This window comes from Amaranthus tricolor, chromosome 15 (genome assembly GCF_026212465.1).
Source record: "Amaranthus tricolor cultivar Red isolate AtriRed21 chromosome 15, ASM2621246v1, whole genome shotgun sequence".
NCBI lineage: Eukaryota > Viridiplantae > Streptophyta > Magnoliopsida > Caryophyllales > Amaranthaceae > Amaranthus > Amaranthus tricolor.
This window is the reverse complement of record NC_080061.1, coordinates 4,023,886-4,037,389: the sequence shown is the minus strand read 5'-3', so window position 1 is coordinate 4,037,389 and position 13,504 is coordinate 4,023,886. Positions and strand designations below refer to the sequence as shown.

The 13,504-nt window shown below is 31.5% G+C and overlaps 3 protein-coding genes across 4 annotated transcripts; 1 reads left to right on the top strand and 2 right to left on the bottom strand.

Annotated features, from left to right (window-relative positions):
• Positions 1-63: 63 nt before the first annotated feature.
• Positions 64-1,321, bottom strand: LOC130800941 (uncharacterized protein At4g26485-like). Its single transcript, XM_057664687.1, has 3 exons — positions 1,177-1,321; positions 683-865; positions 64-188 (listed from the first exon to the last, which is right to left on the bottom strand). Exons 1-3 carry the CDS (start codon positions 1,319-1,321, stop codon positions 64-66), a joined length of 453 nt encoding a protein of 150 aa, XP_057520670.1.
• A 1,008-nt stretch (positions 1,322-2,329) lies between these two features.
• On the bottom strand, positions 2,330-6,087 carry LOC130800757 (uncharacterized). 2 transcript variants are annotated; one of them, XM_057664366.1, is made up of 3 exons: positions 5,781-6,087; positions 3,801-3,999; positions 2,330-3,703 (listed from the first exon to the last, which is right to left on the bottom strand). In XM_057664366.1, exons 1-3 carry the CDS (start codon positions 6,070-6,072, stop codon positions 2,821-2,823), a joined length of 1,374 nt encoding a protein of 457 aa, XP_057520349.1. In that variant the 5' UTR covers positions 6,073-6,087; the 3' UTR covers positions 2,330-2,820. The 2 variants fall into 2 exon arrangements, with proteins under 2 accessions (XP_057520349.1, XP_057520350.1); XM_057664367.1 differs by having other exon boundaries at positions 5,872-5,929.
• A 3,903-nt stretch (positions 6,088-9,990) lies between these two features.
• LOC130800756 (40S ribosomal protein S12-like) lies at positions 9,991-12,349 on the top strand. The gene is made up of 5 exons (XM_057664365.1): positions 9,991-10,157; positions 11,288-11,325; positions 11,476-11,761; positions 11,915-11,980; positions 12,068-12,349. The coding sequence occupies exons 2-5, from the start codon at positions 11,318-11,320 to the stop codon at positions 12,125-12,127; spliced, it is 420 nt and encodes a 139-aa protein (XP_057520348.1). The 5' UTR covers positions 9,991-10,157; positions 11,288-11,317; the 3' UTR covers positions 12,128-12,349.
• Positions 12,350-13,504: the final 1,155 nt, after the last annotated feature.

The window sequence follows — 13,504 nt, the reverse complement described above, 5'->3', positions numbered from 1 at the left end:
AAAAGTATAAATTGGCTCATTTTGTCTAACTAAAATGATCATGTGACCAATAGAGTCATTTCCTCACTTCTCCCCTTTCTTTCCTTTTTTGAGTCCTTTCCCCACTTCTCCCCTTTCTTTCCTTTCCTTCCCTTTCTCAGTCTTTTTTTTCATTATAAATTTGCTATCCAAATATAATGAATTTAACTCTACTCGATCAATAAATGAATACCAGCAAAGGAAAACTCAATCTATTCAGTAGTTATACAAAGTTCACTAAAATTTAAATTGAAGAACTGCATTTAAGTATAAGTCCACAATAATTCTATAACACCATAATCATACAATTTCAAACATTAATTATTTTGAAATAAAATTTGAGTTATTTATTTCTTAACTAATGATATCATTTTTAAAAGTAATGCTTTATTAATTTTTATTTTTTTGAATTATTCATTGTAATTGTTAATTTTAAAGTCTACTACTATAGAATTTCCCATTAAAAAACTATATTTAAATATTGAAAACTAGTTATGATTCAATCTATTTAGTCAATTGTTGTTAGAAAATCATCTATATAAAAATATAATAAATTCAAAATATTTTTATATATTTTGCGCAAATAAAGCTTAATAAATGTGAAAAGTCATATGAGAAAAACAAAATGAGTAGGGATAATAGTTATACTCGATTTGCGAGCAACTGTGTTCACGTAAAAACAGTTCTGCATGTGGAAAATTGAAAACAATTCTATCAAAAGTTTGATTTTGCAAGGCACGATGTTTATGCATGGTATGTGCATCGACTCCATACACCAGATTGCATCCGTACGCCTCAAGAAGGTCAAGGTTGCTCTTCGCCTTTGCATACCTCATCTGCAGCATATCTGCAATTATTTCCTATTAGTTGTACTATTAACTTGTGAGACTTGAACATATCATGATTCATAATACAAGTACACAATAATGTTAAAGCCTTAATTTCAAACAAATATCGACCACATGAAATAATATTCCACTTTCAGATCAATGGTACCATGATTCATTTTACACAATAAAATAAAATGGAGATTTATCGTTCATACAAGTGATAAGAATCGAAAATTAGTGAAAGGAGTGAATTACAACGAATCATAACGCTAACCAATGATTCTTTATTATTTAGTACAATAGAATAAGAATAGAAAACAGATCAAACCTGGGGAATCTATGGAAGTAGCCACGATATTGGTAGCATTTCCAAAAGCAGTAGCAAGACTAAGTGCAAAGGAGAAATCTCCTTCCCCGATTAACAGTATTTTCTGCTTACTACTGTAATGTTTTATCCATTTTTCACCCTCCATATTCCCTCCTATAATTTGTTTATAGTTCATCCAAATTCTCCAACTCTATAAATTATATATATACTCCTGAACTGAATCTAAATGCATGAAACCTGTATTAATGTCATAATTATTATTCTGCATTTTCCAAGAGTTATAATAATTAGTTTTCGATGGATGAGTATCATTTATTACAAGTGGATATGGAAAATTTACTTGTATTAGGCCTCATCTCCCAAGAAGTCTCTTTAGTTTCTTTCTGTATAGTCACACTATTGTAGTTTAGACTGTAGTAGGAGTGGACAGTCGAGTATATGGAACGTCATTTGCATTTCATTCAATGTCAACATCTTATCCTCTGTATTTCAAGGGAGTATATTTTTTATTTCATAGCCAATTTTTTTTTTTAATTTAATTAATTATTCATTATCTAAGTTCATCTTAAGTTTTGAGAAAATCTTCAACAATTAAACTAACTTATTATTCTCTTATGAGCATACAAAATTTTTAAAACTTCTTTTACATATGATATAATAGAAAGTTAGAATTTTTCCGTTACTAAAACAATTGTATAAATTAAGGAAAGCTTATAAAAATATAGACAATAGTAATTACTAAGACATTTTATTACCCCAATGCCATCAACTGACTACTGGCTCCCACCTAATGTTGAGTTTTAGAGATGTACGCAATTTTACTCTTCTCTTGTGAGTGATAATGCAAACAACAAGGTCGTTTCTAATTGACCGTTTAAACACCATGTTGACAACACTAAGTACTCTTAGAATTTAGATCACATAGTGAAGAATCTTATTTATGATTGTAAGGTTTTAGTAAGTTTGTGTCCCACTAAATGAAGGCACTTGAAAGAGGTTTCTCCTCATTCCCCTCTCCAAGCTGCTAGCGTCTGGACGACTAGGCCAACGCTCCTGCGCTTTACGGTAGCAAAGATGTGAGTTTCACTCACATAACTCTGAGATATTAACACATACATGATTAAACATTTTCCGCATGAATAATCAAAAATGGTGAAACACTATAAGAGATGGTAAATGATTTGATATAGGGTCAAATAACAGACATGTTTAAGTAGTTTCATAACTTTCTTCACAAAATCCAAGCACAACACAGAAAAATCAATCAACATAACCTAAGCTTTCCAAAATCCTAGCTACACCTATTTTTTCTTCATTAAAACATTGATTGATTCATATGCACAACATGCCTAGTTCCCATGTTGGCACCAGTAAGAAGTCAGAAGCAACAACAATGAGGCATACCATTTAAACTCTGATGTAAGACGCAAGCAATGAAGCTCCTATAGAAAATGGATGAAGAAAACCAAAAGTCTTTCATAAGCCCATGTTAACAAATTTATCATAGCTTCGGCTTCGACTTACTCTTCTTTAATTAGGAAGGCCTGATGTCTCCTCCACATGAGAAATATTCCGAAAGGAACCTGGAGAGGGAGCCAATAGTGGTACTAGCAGGATTCTGTTCTTGTGGCAGAGTCCAATTTCTCAACATCTTAGAGCCGGGTAAAGGTGGGAATGGCTATGCTGTGCTAGCTGCAGGCCGTGTTTGAGTGAGACAGTGACGTGGGAGGGGATTTGCTGGTTTTGTGTTGGAACATCAGACCGCATCTGGGAGAGACTGTAGTGTGCGGTGGGATGTGCTGTGTTTCGTGTCGGGAAATCAGGCCGTATTTGAGAGAGACTGTAATGTGTGACAGGGTGTGCTGTGATTTGTGTCGGAACATCAAGCCGCGTTTGAGCAAGCCTGTAGGGTGGGGTGGGATGTGCTGCGTTTTGTGTCGAGACATCAGGCAGTGTTTGAACAGGCCGGAAGGGAGGGCCAAGATGCGCTGTGCTTTGTGTCGGAAAGTCAGGCAGTGTTTGAACAGGCCGGTAGGTTGGGGCAGGATGTTCTGTGTTTTGTGTCGGAACGCGCCATGTCTGGCGGGTCATGTTTTCATGCGAAAAAGTGGGCTGCCTGGCACAAAGCACACGCCGTACCAAATTCAAAACATCTTGTCCCTGCCACAGCCCTAACCCATAGCTTTGTGTATCATGCCGCGCCATGCCCAAGCCACTTGCATGCCAACCCGACCTGTGCCTATCTCTAGACCCAGGTGAGAAAATGAATTTGAAAGTGCTGCATTCTCCCAAAGGAAAAGGCTCGTCACACCTCCAGCTATCCCCTCTCTTGTTGTTATAACCCGGATAGTTCTCAATACGAAAGGGTACACAGTCAAAAAGTACAAGCGAGTTCTGAGAAGCAAGCTCCTCGAGATTCCAGTTACAAAATGGGGCCGATGTTTTATGGTTAACATGAATTTCACCATTAAGTCGCAGCATACCCCTTGCATTGTGGAAAAAGTCATGCACAAGCCTCCTATGCTTTCTGCACATAACAAAGCAACATAGAACTTCATTATCACTGATATCTGTAAAATAGCTTTACTGATTTTTAGAAAACAAAAGAAAACATCAAACATTACTTAATAATAAGCGGATTATCTTCCCTTCCATGAAAGCCGGCATGAGGAAAGTTGAAGATAATGCGATCAAACTTCCTCATCTTGAGATCAGTGTGAAGCTTCATTTTAGTTGCATCGACCTCGTGTAAAAGGAAGGCTCCTAGCTTCTGCAGCTTAACCAAGTTTGATCTTGCTTTCTTGTACTTCTTTGTTAAAGAACCTATGCCAATATTATTCTTGTTACTGAGTCCTCATTAAGTAGCTAAATGCCAGAAACACAGGGATCATACTAAGCCTAAATTGGGTGAATAGTCAATTTCAGAAAATGATGAAGAATTCTATGCCATAATGAAGATATTGAATCAATGGATCAACATAGTTAAATTAACACGTTCTTATCATAACCCTTAGTTTTAAAAAACCTGAGGCGCTAAAAGTCTCCAGAGCCTAGGTTTAGGCCTAAGGAGAAATCACTAGCCTTGAATGTGAGGCCCTCTAAACCCAAAAAAAAGGAAACTAAAACCCCCTAAAGAATACCCAAAAAGAAGAGAAGGCAAGAGAAAACATTATCTGGTGGGCAAGTTCATCAAATGAGTTTCTTAGGCTAAAACCAAAAGATGCACTAATGCTCTTGCCTTGAGGCACTCCATGGTGCTTGCCTTAAGGAATCACCTCCCTTGCTTTATCAAGACACCAAGTCCATCGCATACCGAAGATGCTAGCCTTAAGTACACCTAGACACAGTTTTCTAAACTAAGAGCATAATCCTAATAAGGTTATACTATGTACAATTCACATTAGATTATCTAAACATATACTCTAAAAGAGTTTTCCTCATATACAAATATGAGGTAATGGCTAAGTGAGTCGACCAATATCAAAAACATTCAAAAAATAAGAAACAAGCACAATTCCTTTTAATTTATCACCATGTATGGGTATTTAATGCTCTAGGATTATGTCACTCAAACACCTTGTTCCATGTAAATCCACTTGTGTGGTATTAAATAATTTCCTCTGTTACTCTACATTGTGATAAAAAAAAAAACTCTTGCATAGATAACCACAATGTAGAAAACTCTAAGGAACAAAGGAGTAAAGAATAGGCACCGAACAATACATATTGCACAATAACAAGAGATTTCGAACTCAAACAAACACTTGGATTTTACACTCTTCACATTGCAAAATAAAAAATAAAAAATAAAAAATAAAAATTGGACAAAAACTAAGTTAAAAAGTCAAAACAAACAAATTCAGAGAAGAACCACCAAAGTTCAAGTTAAGGGTCAATAAGAGTGGAAAAGGCTAATAAGGTATTAACTTTAAATGAGGAAAAGTCCATGAAAAAGAAATTGAGCCTACTATTGACAAAGACACCAAAATGGGGTCTGATTAATATTTAAAGGAATCCATAAGCGAGAATTTTCTTCCATCCCAAAGTACTACTCCTATTATAACTTAATAAGTGTCAGATTAGGCATAAAATTTACATGAACATGAAGACGATACAAAAGAATGAAGCCTACTATAGACAAGGACACCAAAATTGGGTTCAATAAGTATATAAAAGTATCCATAAGCAAGATTTTTCATATAAAAGTACTATTATGACTTCATAAATATCAGAATTTCATGCAATTTACACTAAAATGACGGATTTTGATACACTAAAATGATGGGTTTTGAGTTAACTCATAAGTGAATTTGTTAAAGCTTCCATTTGAACCATGATTTAACTCCAACAGGCAAAAGAACATTTACATGAACACATACTGAATTATACATATTTAAGTGCACACAACCCCAAAATTACCCAATATAAATTTTAGGCAATAATATAGGATAATGTAAATAAAGAAAACCCAACAAAATTTAATCAATTTTTGTAAATAAAATCAAAAGGTGACAGAGATCATACATATAATATAAAACCCTATTTTAAATGATAAAAAAACTAGAACAACAAAATCAAAAAAAAAATGAGAAAGAGTAATAAACCATAAGAGTCAAGAGAAGTAGCAACAATATTGGAGGCAGAACCCAAATTGTGAGCCAAAGACAATGAAAAAGAGAAGTCTCCTTCACCCACAAGCAGTATTTGATGAAAGGATGAATAACTGTATTTCACCCATTTCTCTATATCTTCATCCTCTTGATTGTTTATACATAACATTTGTTTATTCATTTTTTTTGAAGAATCATCGCTTTTAATATCTGCATTTTTGAAAAAGTTATGATGATCAAAAAGAAATGTCTGCAAGTCTTCAGCAAAACTTTGAGTCTTTTCCATTTCAAAATGAGTTGCCCTCCCTACTGTTGTCCAATAGCATTTTGTGTAACCATAAAATGTGAACAAACTTGAGAAATAAGTGGGTAAACTTGCATCAAAAAAAAAAAAAGTGGGTAAACGTGCAATTTAAAAGATCTCTCAAAATAAAAATAAATAGGATTTAAAATAATTTAATATTTTTATGATTTTTTTTTTTTGCAATCATTCTACTTGATAAATTATGAATAATAGAATATCTATCTAGAGTAAACTTAGGTAAGTCGATGACCTATTATAGTAAATAATTTGAGAAAAATTAATGTAAACTTGGATAATTCACCAAAGAATAAACTGAAAATTAAAGTAAAATTAGATAAAAATTTAAGAAAATTTACATAAAAAATTTTGAATAATAAAAAAATTAATTTTTTAAAATTTTTTAACATTTTTTCGACATCTTATTTAATTTATCTTTTTTTAAAATAAAATTGCTATAACAAGTTATTCGGTTATCGGAATTACTTTAGAAAAATACCTTAAAGTTGGAATTATTCATAATTAATCAGTAAGTAGGATTAAAATTATAAAAATGTTAAAATATTCTAGATGATTTTTCCAAATAAAAACGTGTGATATATAGGAAACTAGAGAAAGACAATGAATTTGTAAAAGAAAAAAAATACCGTGAATAAAACAAATTTTCGCTTATTTTCCTACAACAATACTAATTTTTGATTAACCATGAATAATACCAATTTTGGTGAAAGTTGGCCTAAAATAATACCAACTTTTGTTTATTGTAGATTATTTGACTGAAAAGAAAGGTAAATTAATAGTTAAATAAAAGTTTATACCCCTAAATTGATATTATACATAGTTAATCAAAATTGGGTATTATTGTATGAAAATTAACAAGAAATTATATTGTTCATGGTAATTCTTTTAAAAAAATTGTAGCAAATGAAAGATCAAAATAAAAAATGTAACATAATTTGTGGAATGAAAGAAGTCTTTTTCTCTAGGGAAAGTTTTACAAAATTAGTCAATTCTTATTTTATTTAATTGTAGGGGGTGTTTGGGGTAAAAAGTGGAAGAGAAATAGAAAGGGAAAGTTTTAAAAAGGGATAAGGAAAATGATAAGACTTATTGTTATTAGTTGTTTAGTATAATTAAGTAACAGAAACCACTTTTTTAAAATGTCTTATCGGAGCTTTGAGAGTAGAAACAAATTTGAGGAATCAATTATTAAAAGGAAACGGAAATGGGAATCTAATTATCTTAACAAACGAAAAGTAATGAATTTACTTATCCGTTTCCCTTACCTGATCAAAAAAATTGCATACGAAACACACTTGTAGTGTTCTGAATTTTTATCAAAAATATTTCTATTTTATACAAAATTTTGAGAAAGGAGTCTTTGTTAGTTGAATCATATATTATCTTTCTTAAATTAGATCTTAGTTTGAATTCTCACTTAATAGCTACTACCCCTCAACCTACTTATATTGTCAGTTTTATATAAACTTATTAAAAAATTTTGGTTTGACATTCATTTGTTAACTTTGTTTTAACAAACTTATTTTCATAATTGATTAATGTATCATTTTGAGTTCGAAATAACTTGTAATAGAGTTTAATTTTAGTTTTAGTCTTATTTAAGACCGTCTCTTGGTAAGACGATACCAAAAAAAGAACTCTATAATCTAATAACTTATATTATTATGCTATTTAATTTAACTCATTTATAAAGCGCGTCTCACAGTAAGACCGTTTCATATAAAAATTTGTATTCATAATAATTATTTTTTTCTCTAATTGATCGCTTAAAAATTGTAAATAATAACTTTAAGGTTATAAGAGATTACTTAAAAACTATAAAAGTGATTAATTTAAAATTATAAGTAATTATTTTAAGGTTATAACATTTTAAGACATTAAATATGCATTGAATTTGCCCAATAAAGATGGTTCTACCATGTCATCATCTCACTTGAGGATTTACAAAAAAAAAAAGCAGAAAATGAAAATTGAACTATTGTCGTAATAATGAAAAGAAAAGTCCTTACTTGTTAACCCATAATTTTCGATTATGAGATATTTATATTGGGTGAAATGAAAATTGAGACTTATCTCAATTGGAGCAAATACCTCAATAAATATTTCGGGTTTGATTTACACCTAGATTTTCTTCTTTTAGCTTACCGTGTAGTCTTAAACAAATAAAGAAATCAACTAGTCTTGGACGAGGTCGTCTCAATATGAAACGCATAGTCCTATTAGCCCAATTATAATTTTTCTCAATACGTGTCCAATACTTGATCTGTTTAAGGTCATAATTAATACATTTAAGATTAAAATTGAATTTTTTATAAGTTATAACTGATATAATTAATCACTTTAAGGTTTAAATTGATCATTCTTATATCAAAATTGAATTTTTTTATAACAAATAAACGTTGAACTCTTGGTCATTTCCAAGAGCATTTATTGAATCATGACAAACATAATTCGAAATCAAAAATTCCTCTACCTTCATATCCAGGGTAAGCAAACATATACCAACAACTTTATTTCCAAGTCCGTTATGAAGAAAAAAATGTCGAGGAAAGAGCAATATTACTATTAATGATTGGATTAAAGAGTACAAGTACTCTTGTGTTCTATTAAAACCATTTTATATGCATTGAATAAGAGTACTTGTATCGTGCAATGTTTAACACTATTATTAATAGTTTTATTGACCATTCATTTGTTGTTTGAAATTCATCTATAAATGATAGAATAATATCTTTTTATTAAACTTCGTTGTGAAATTGTGAAAATAAAATCATATTTAGGTAAAAATTGATCATTTTAACGTTAAAATTGATCCTTTATAGGTCCAAATTGAAATTTCTTATTTTAATTGATCTGTTTAGGTTTTACTTTACGTTGAAATTGATACCTTTAAGGTCAAAATTGATACCTTTGAGATCAAAATTGATTAATGCTCAAAAAATAAAAAAACAAAAAAAATCGTATAATACTGTTACATGCGCAAATTGGGCCGATCCAAATTGACGGTCTCATTATGAGACCGTCTCGTCAAAGTCTTTGTGTAAATAATTTTTGATAAAGTTGGAATCCATTATGAACATACTCAACCAATTTGAAACCGATATACATTTGCCTCGTTACTTTTTTTTTCCTAATTTTTATGATAAGAAAATTATTATTATTAAATCAAATATTTTTTTCTAGAATAAGGTTAAAATTAACACAAGTATGAGGCGATCTCACCATAAAACTTAACTTATATTTGAGTTAAATAGTCTAATAATAAAAATTTATAGCTTATAAACTTCTTATTTTTGGTGTCATCTAATCGTAAGCACCTTCCAAAAAATAAAACGCCCAAGGCAAGTAGATTTGTCTTTTTTTTAATTGTAGGGCTTCTACAAGTCACCAATGTTGGAAAATTTGAAACAAGTAAGCAAAAAAAATATAGAAATTCATATAATAGTAAACTTTGCAAAATAATTCTCAAGATAAGCAGTTTTTTCCCAAAGTTGTGGTTTGAGGCTATTCGCTGTTAGTAACAACGAACAAAGACCATAGGTAAAAAAAAGTCAAAGAGTTTGTTCTCTATTACTAATAGCGAACAAAGAATTTGACTATTTTTGACCTTCGGTCTTTGTTCGTTGTTAATAATAGCGAACAAATGCGAGCTAAAAACAGCAGATCTCCCTGTTTGACCAAGTTTTAGCTTTGTTCACTGTTAGTAACAGCGAATATAATTTTTGCTTTTTTTAAACCCTCTGCCTTTGTTCGCTGTTACTAAGTGCGAACAACCTCAAAATTCAAATTTGAGAAGAAACTGCTTATCTTGAAAAATAATTTCAAAAATTAACTATAATATGATTTTTTTTATACATTTTTACTTATTTGTTTCAACTTGCAAGAACAATCTTTAGGGCCCATAGTTCATGAAAAAGAAAAAAAAAACCCGGAAGATGAAAAACGGGGCAAGGGTTAGGGTTTAGGTACTTTATATAAAGAAAGAACCTCCACATTTCTTATACTACTACTCTTTGCGCCTCCGACGAACCATCATCTGCAACTTCGAGGTTTCCATCTGTCTTTACCTCTTCTCTTTATTATGTTATCTGCTTTCCTTTGCAATCGTTTGTTATCTTAAGTATTCTTTTGTTTTCATCAATTAATCGTATATTTCCATTTGTTAATCGTATGTTTTCATCAATTCATAGTCTGTTTTTCATTCATATCGTTGATGGTTCAGTATTTGATATTGTGACTTTATTAATGATATGTTTTGATTAATTAATGGTTTATTTTCATCACTTTATCGGCTGTTTTTCTATCATATCATTGTTGGTTCTGTATTTGATATTGTTACTTGTTAAATGTATATTTTCATCAATCGTATGTCATTTCCATTAATACTTATGTTTCATGAACAATGTTTGATCGCAATCGTCTTTTTCACCATAAAAGAGACTAAAATTATTTTTTTGGAATTAATTCTGTAAAACTGGAACTAGCAGGATCCTTATAATTCACGCTTGTAATGTAACTATTTGTTCAAAATTAGCCGAACTCTGATAATTGTAGATCTATCGTGGTTTGCTATGTGATTCTTTGTGAATGTATTGACCCCAAATTAGCTAAATTAAATAACAAGAATCCTAATTGATTATTACCACATGTGAATTTGATGGGGGTTTGCATGTGAGTGAGTGTTGGGGTGGTTTATCTCACGTCGATGATGAATTAAAAATAGTGTGCACACTTATCGGAGCTCTTTTTCCATTGCCATATGTTTTTGGGATGGTCACTCTCTTTGGCTTATGAACTGTGGGTACCTCGTTTTTTTGATTATATGATACTATTGACAATAAGTCCAGCTAAATTTAACTGTTAATTGCTAGCAGGCTGTTCATGTGTTAAGTGCCTGAAAAACTGGTTTCAGTCATCACTTTGAGTCAAGATTTGCTTATAGAATTATTATATCTTAGTTTGAATATTGTATAATATTAGAAGATTTTAGTAATGATGAGAGCTGAATTTATATTGCTTTGAAAATGATTTATAACTGACGCATCTGTGGCTAATGTTTTTCAAGGTATTACTATAGTTGTTCATAATTGTGATTGATTCTTGTTTATGTGATTGTATGTGTTTTGATTTTTGGATGATCATTGATATTCTTACACCCTGCTTTGTGTCTTTGTTGCAGGATAAGAGAAGACTTGCAAAACTTTACAACATGTCTGGGTATGTTCTTGAGTACATGTTTTTTTGTTTGATCACAATATTTTTCTCTTATGTGCTTCTGTCAGAATTATTGTGAAGTTTGTCTTTTGGTCTGATGTTTTTCATTGCCAATCTTTAGTCATTACTGATGATTGTTGATTGTCTTTCTAGTGAGGAGGCTCCTGTTGCTGCTGAGACCCCTGCTCCATTGGGGGAGACCATGGACCTGATGACTGCTCTTCAACTTGTGCTTAAGAAGTCTCTTGCACATGGTGGACTTACTCGTGGGCTTCATGAAGGTGCCAAGGCTATTGAGAAGCATGCTGCTCAGCTTTGCTTATTGGCAGAGGATTGTGACCAGCCTGATTATGTCAAATTAGTCAAGGCTCTCTGTGCTGAGCACAATGTCAACTTGCTTACTGTTCCAAGTGCCAAAACCTTGGGCGAGTGGGCCGGTGTAAGTCACTGATACCCTTGTCCTCATTTGAATTTTTCTAAGAATGGTGATTGTTTATGTCTGAGTGCCTAATCCATTCATCTATTGACTGACAGTTGATATAGACCATTTTTGAGTGTTCATCTTAGTTTTGATCTTTGACATCATTTGCAGTTGTGCAAAATTGATTCAGAGGGTAAAGCAAGAAAAGTTGTTGGGTGCTCCTGTGTTGTTGTCAAGGTGAGGATGCCTTTGTGTTTTCTGTGTTTTTAATATGCCTACGTTTTATATATACCTAGGTTTCTCTGACCCTTACTTTAATTGTAGGACTACGGTGAGGAGACAGAGGGACTCCATGTTGTTCAGCAACACATCAAATCTCACTAAACTAGTCATATGAGATTCCTATCTTAAGTAGGCTCAGTTTTAATTTTGTTATGGTGCATTTTGAACTCGTCAATATCCTTGGAACAAATTTTGGTTATTTTTAGAGCTTCAAACTATCCTAAACAAAAAAAAAGTCATTTTGTCTGTTATTTTTATGGTTAATCATTGTCAGACGTTGATGTTTTTGTTTTATTTGACTTGCCTAAATTGATTGCTTGTGAATGTGTTCACCTATACACTTTGTTGTTTTATTTGTGCATCTCCAAAATTGTAGGGTGTTCTCCAATGGGTGGAGATATTTGCGTTCTTGCATCAAAAATTTTAGTTGCGTTTATATATGTGATTTGATGAGGAATGGTATGGTGGTGGACTGTTGGTCGCTTGGTCGGTGCATTATTTATATAATAATTGGAGCGATGATATATGATTGAAGCTCAAAGTTAATCTTTTCTGTAGCCTACACCTTCAAATGCAAAGAATGTTTCGTCATTTTCAGCCTTACAGGTTACAGCTGCAATAACTAAAGTTTTCTAATTAACTGTCCTCGTGACTGCAAACTTAAAAAAGTTTACATCTATTTTTTTTGGGTGGGTGAAAGTATGAGATACCGGAAAAGAATGTTAGGTCGATAGATAAAGAAGTTGGAGGAGATCACGTATGTTGAGAATAAGTTGGACTTGACACAAGTGCTTATATATATGCTTATCAAGCCTTGCTTGTTTTCGATTATCTATTTTTTTATGTTATTGTAATGTTTGCCTATTTTAGACAGAAGCAGTATGATTTTGTTTTATACTATTATCAAACAATGTCGATTAAAGCATGGGTATTAAGAGATGTTTTGTATTATATTGTCTTATTATTACTTTGTTTTATGCTTGTGTTTTGAGTTTAACAAGGGATAATGAAGGGAAGACGATTAAACGTGTTTCAACCGAAAAAAAGAAGCTCTTTTTCAATTGTTCACTTTATTTTCTTTCGTTTTTATAAGGCAATTACATAAATATATACTTCTTAACAACCTTTTTTTTTGCCATTTTTCTTTCTAAAATTTAAAACAGAAAGAAGACTCACTGACATTCAAAATGGTTAATGGCAATGTTGAGAGCATGGGAAATCCAAATTAGTTTTATGATAACCAATATAATATAATATACTTCTATTTATTTGAGATATATTGATTTCATTACCTACTTTTTCCATGTAGTCTATACAACTAAATATACAGTTATTAATTCTTTATATGTAGACTGGACAATTAAACAAAATTAAATCAATATTAATAATATAAGTCATTTTTTTCTTTCTTTATAAAGCTTACATTGACAATAAATAAAAAAAATTAACCTTAGTTAGAGTGAAGTTTGGTTGATTTAT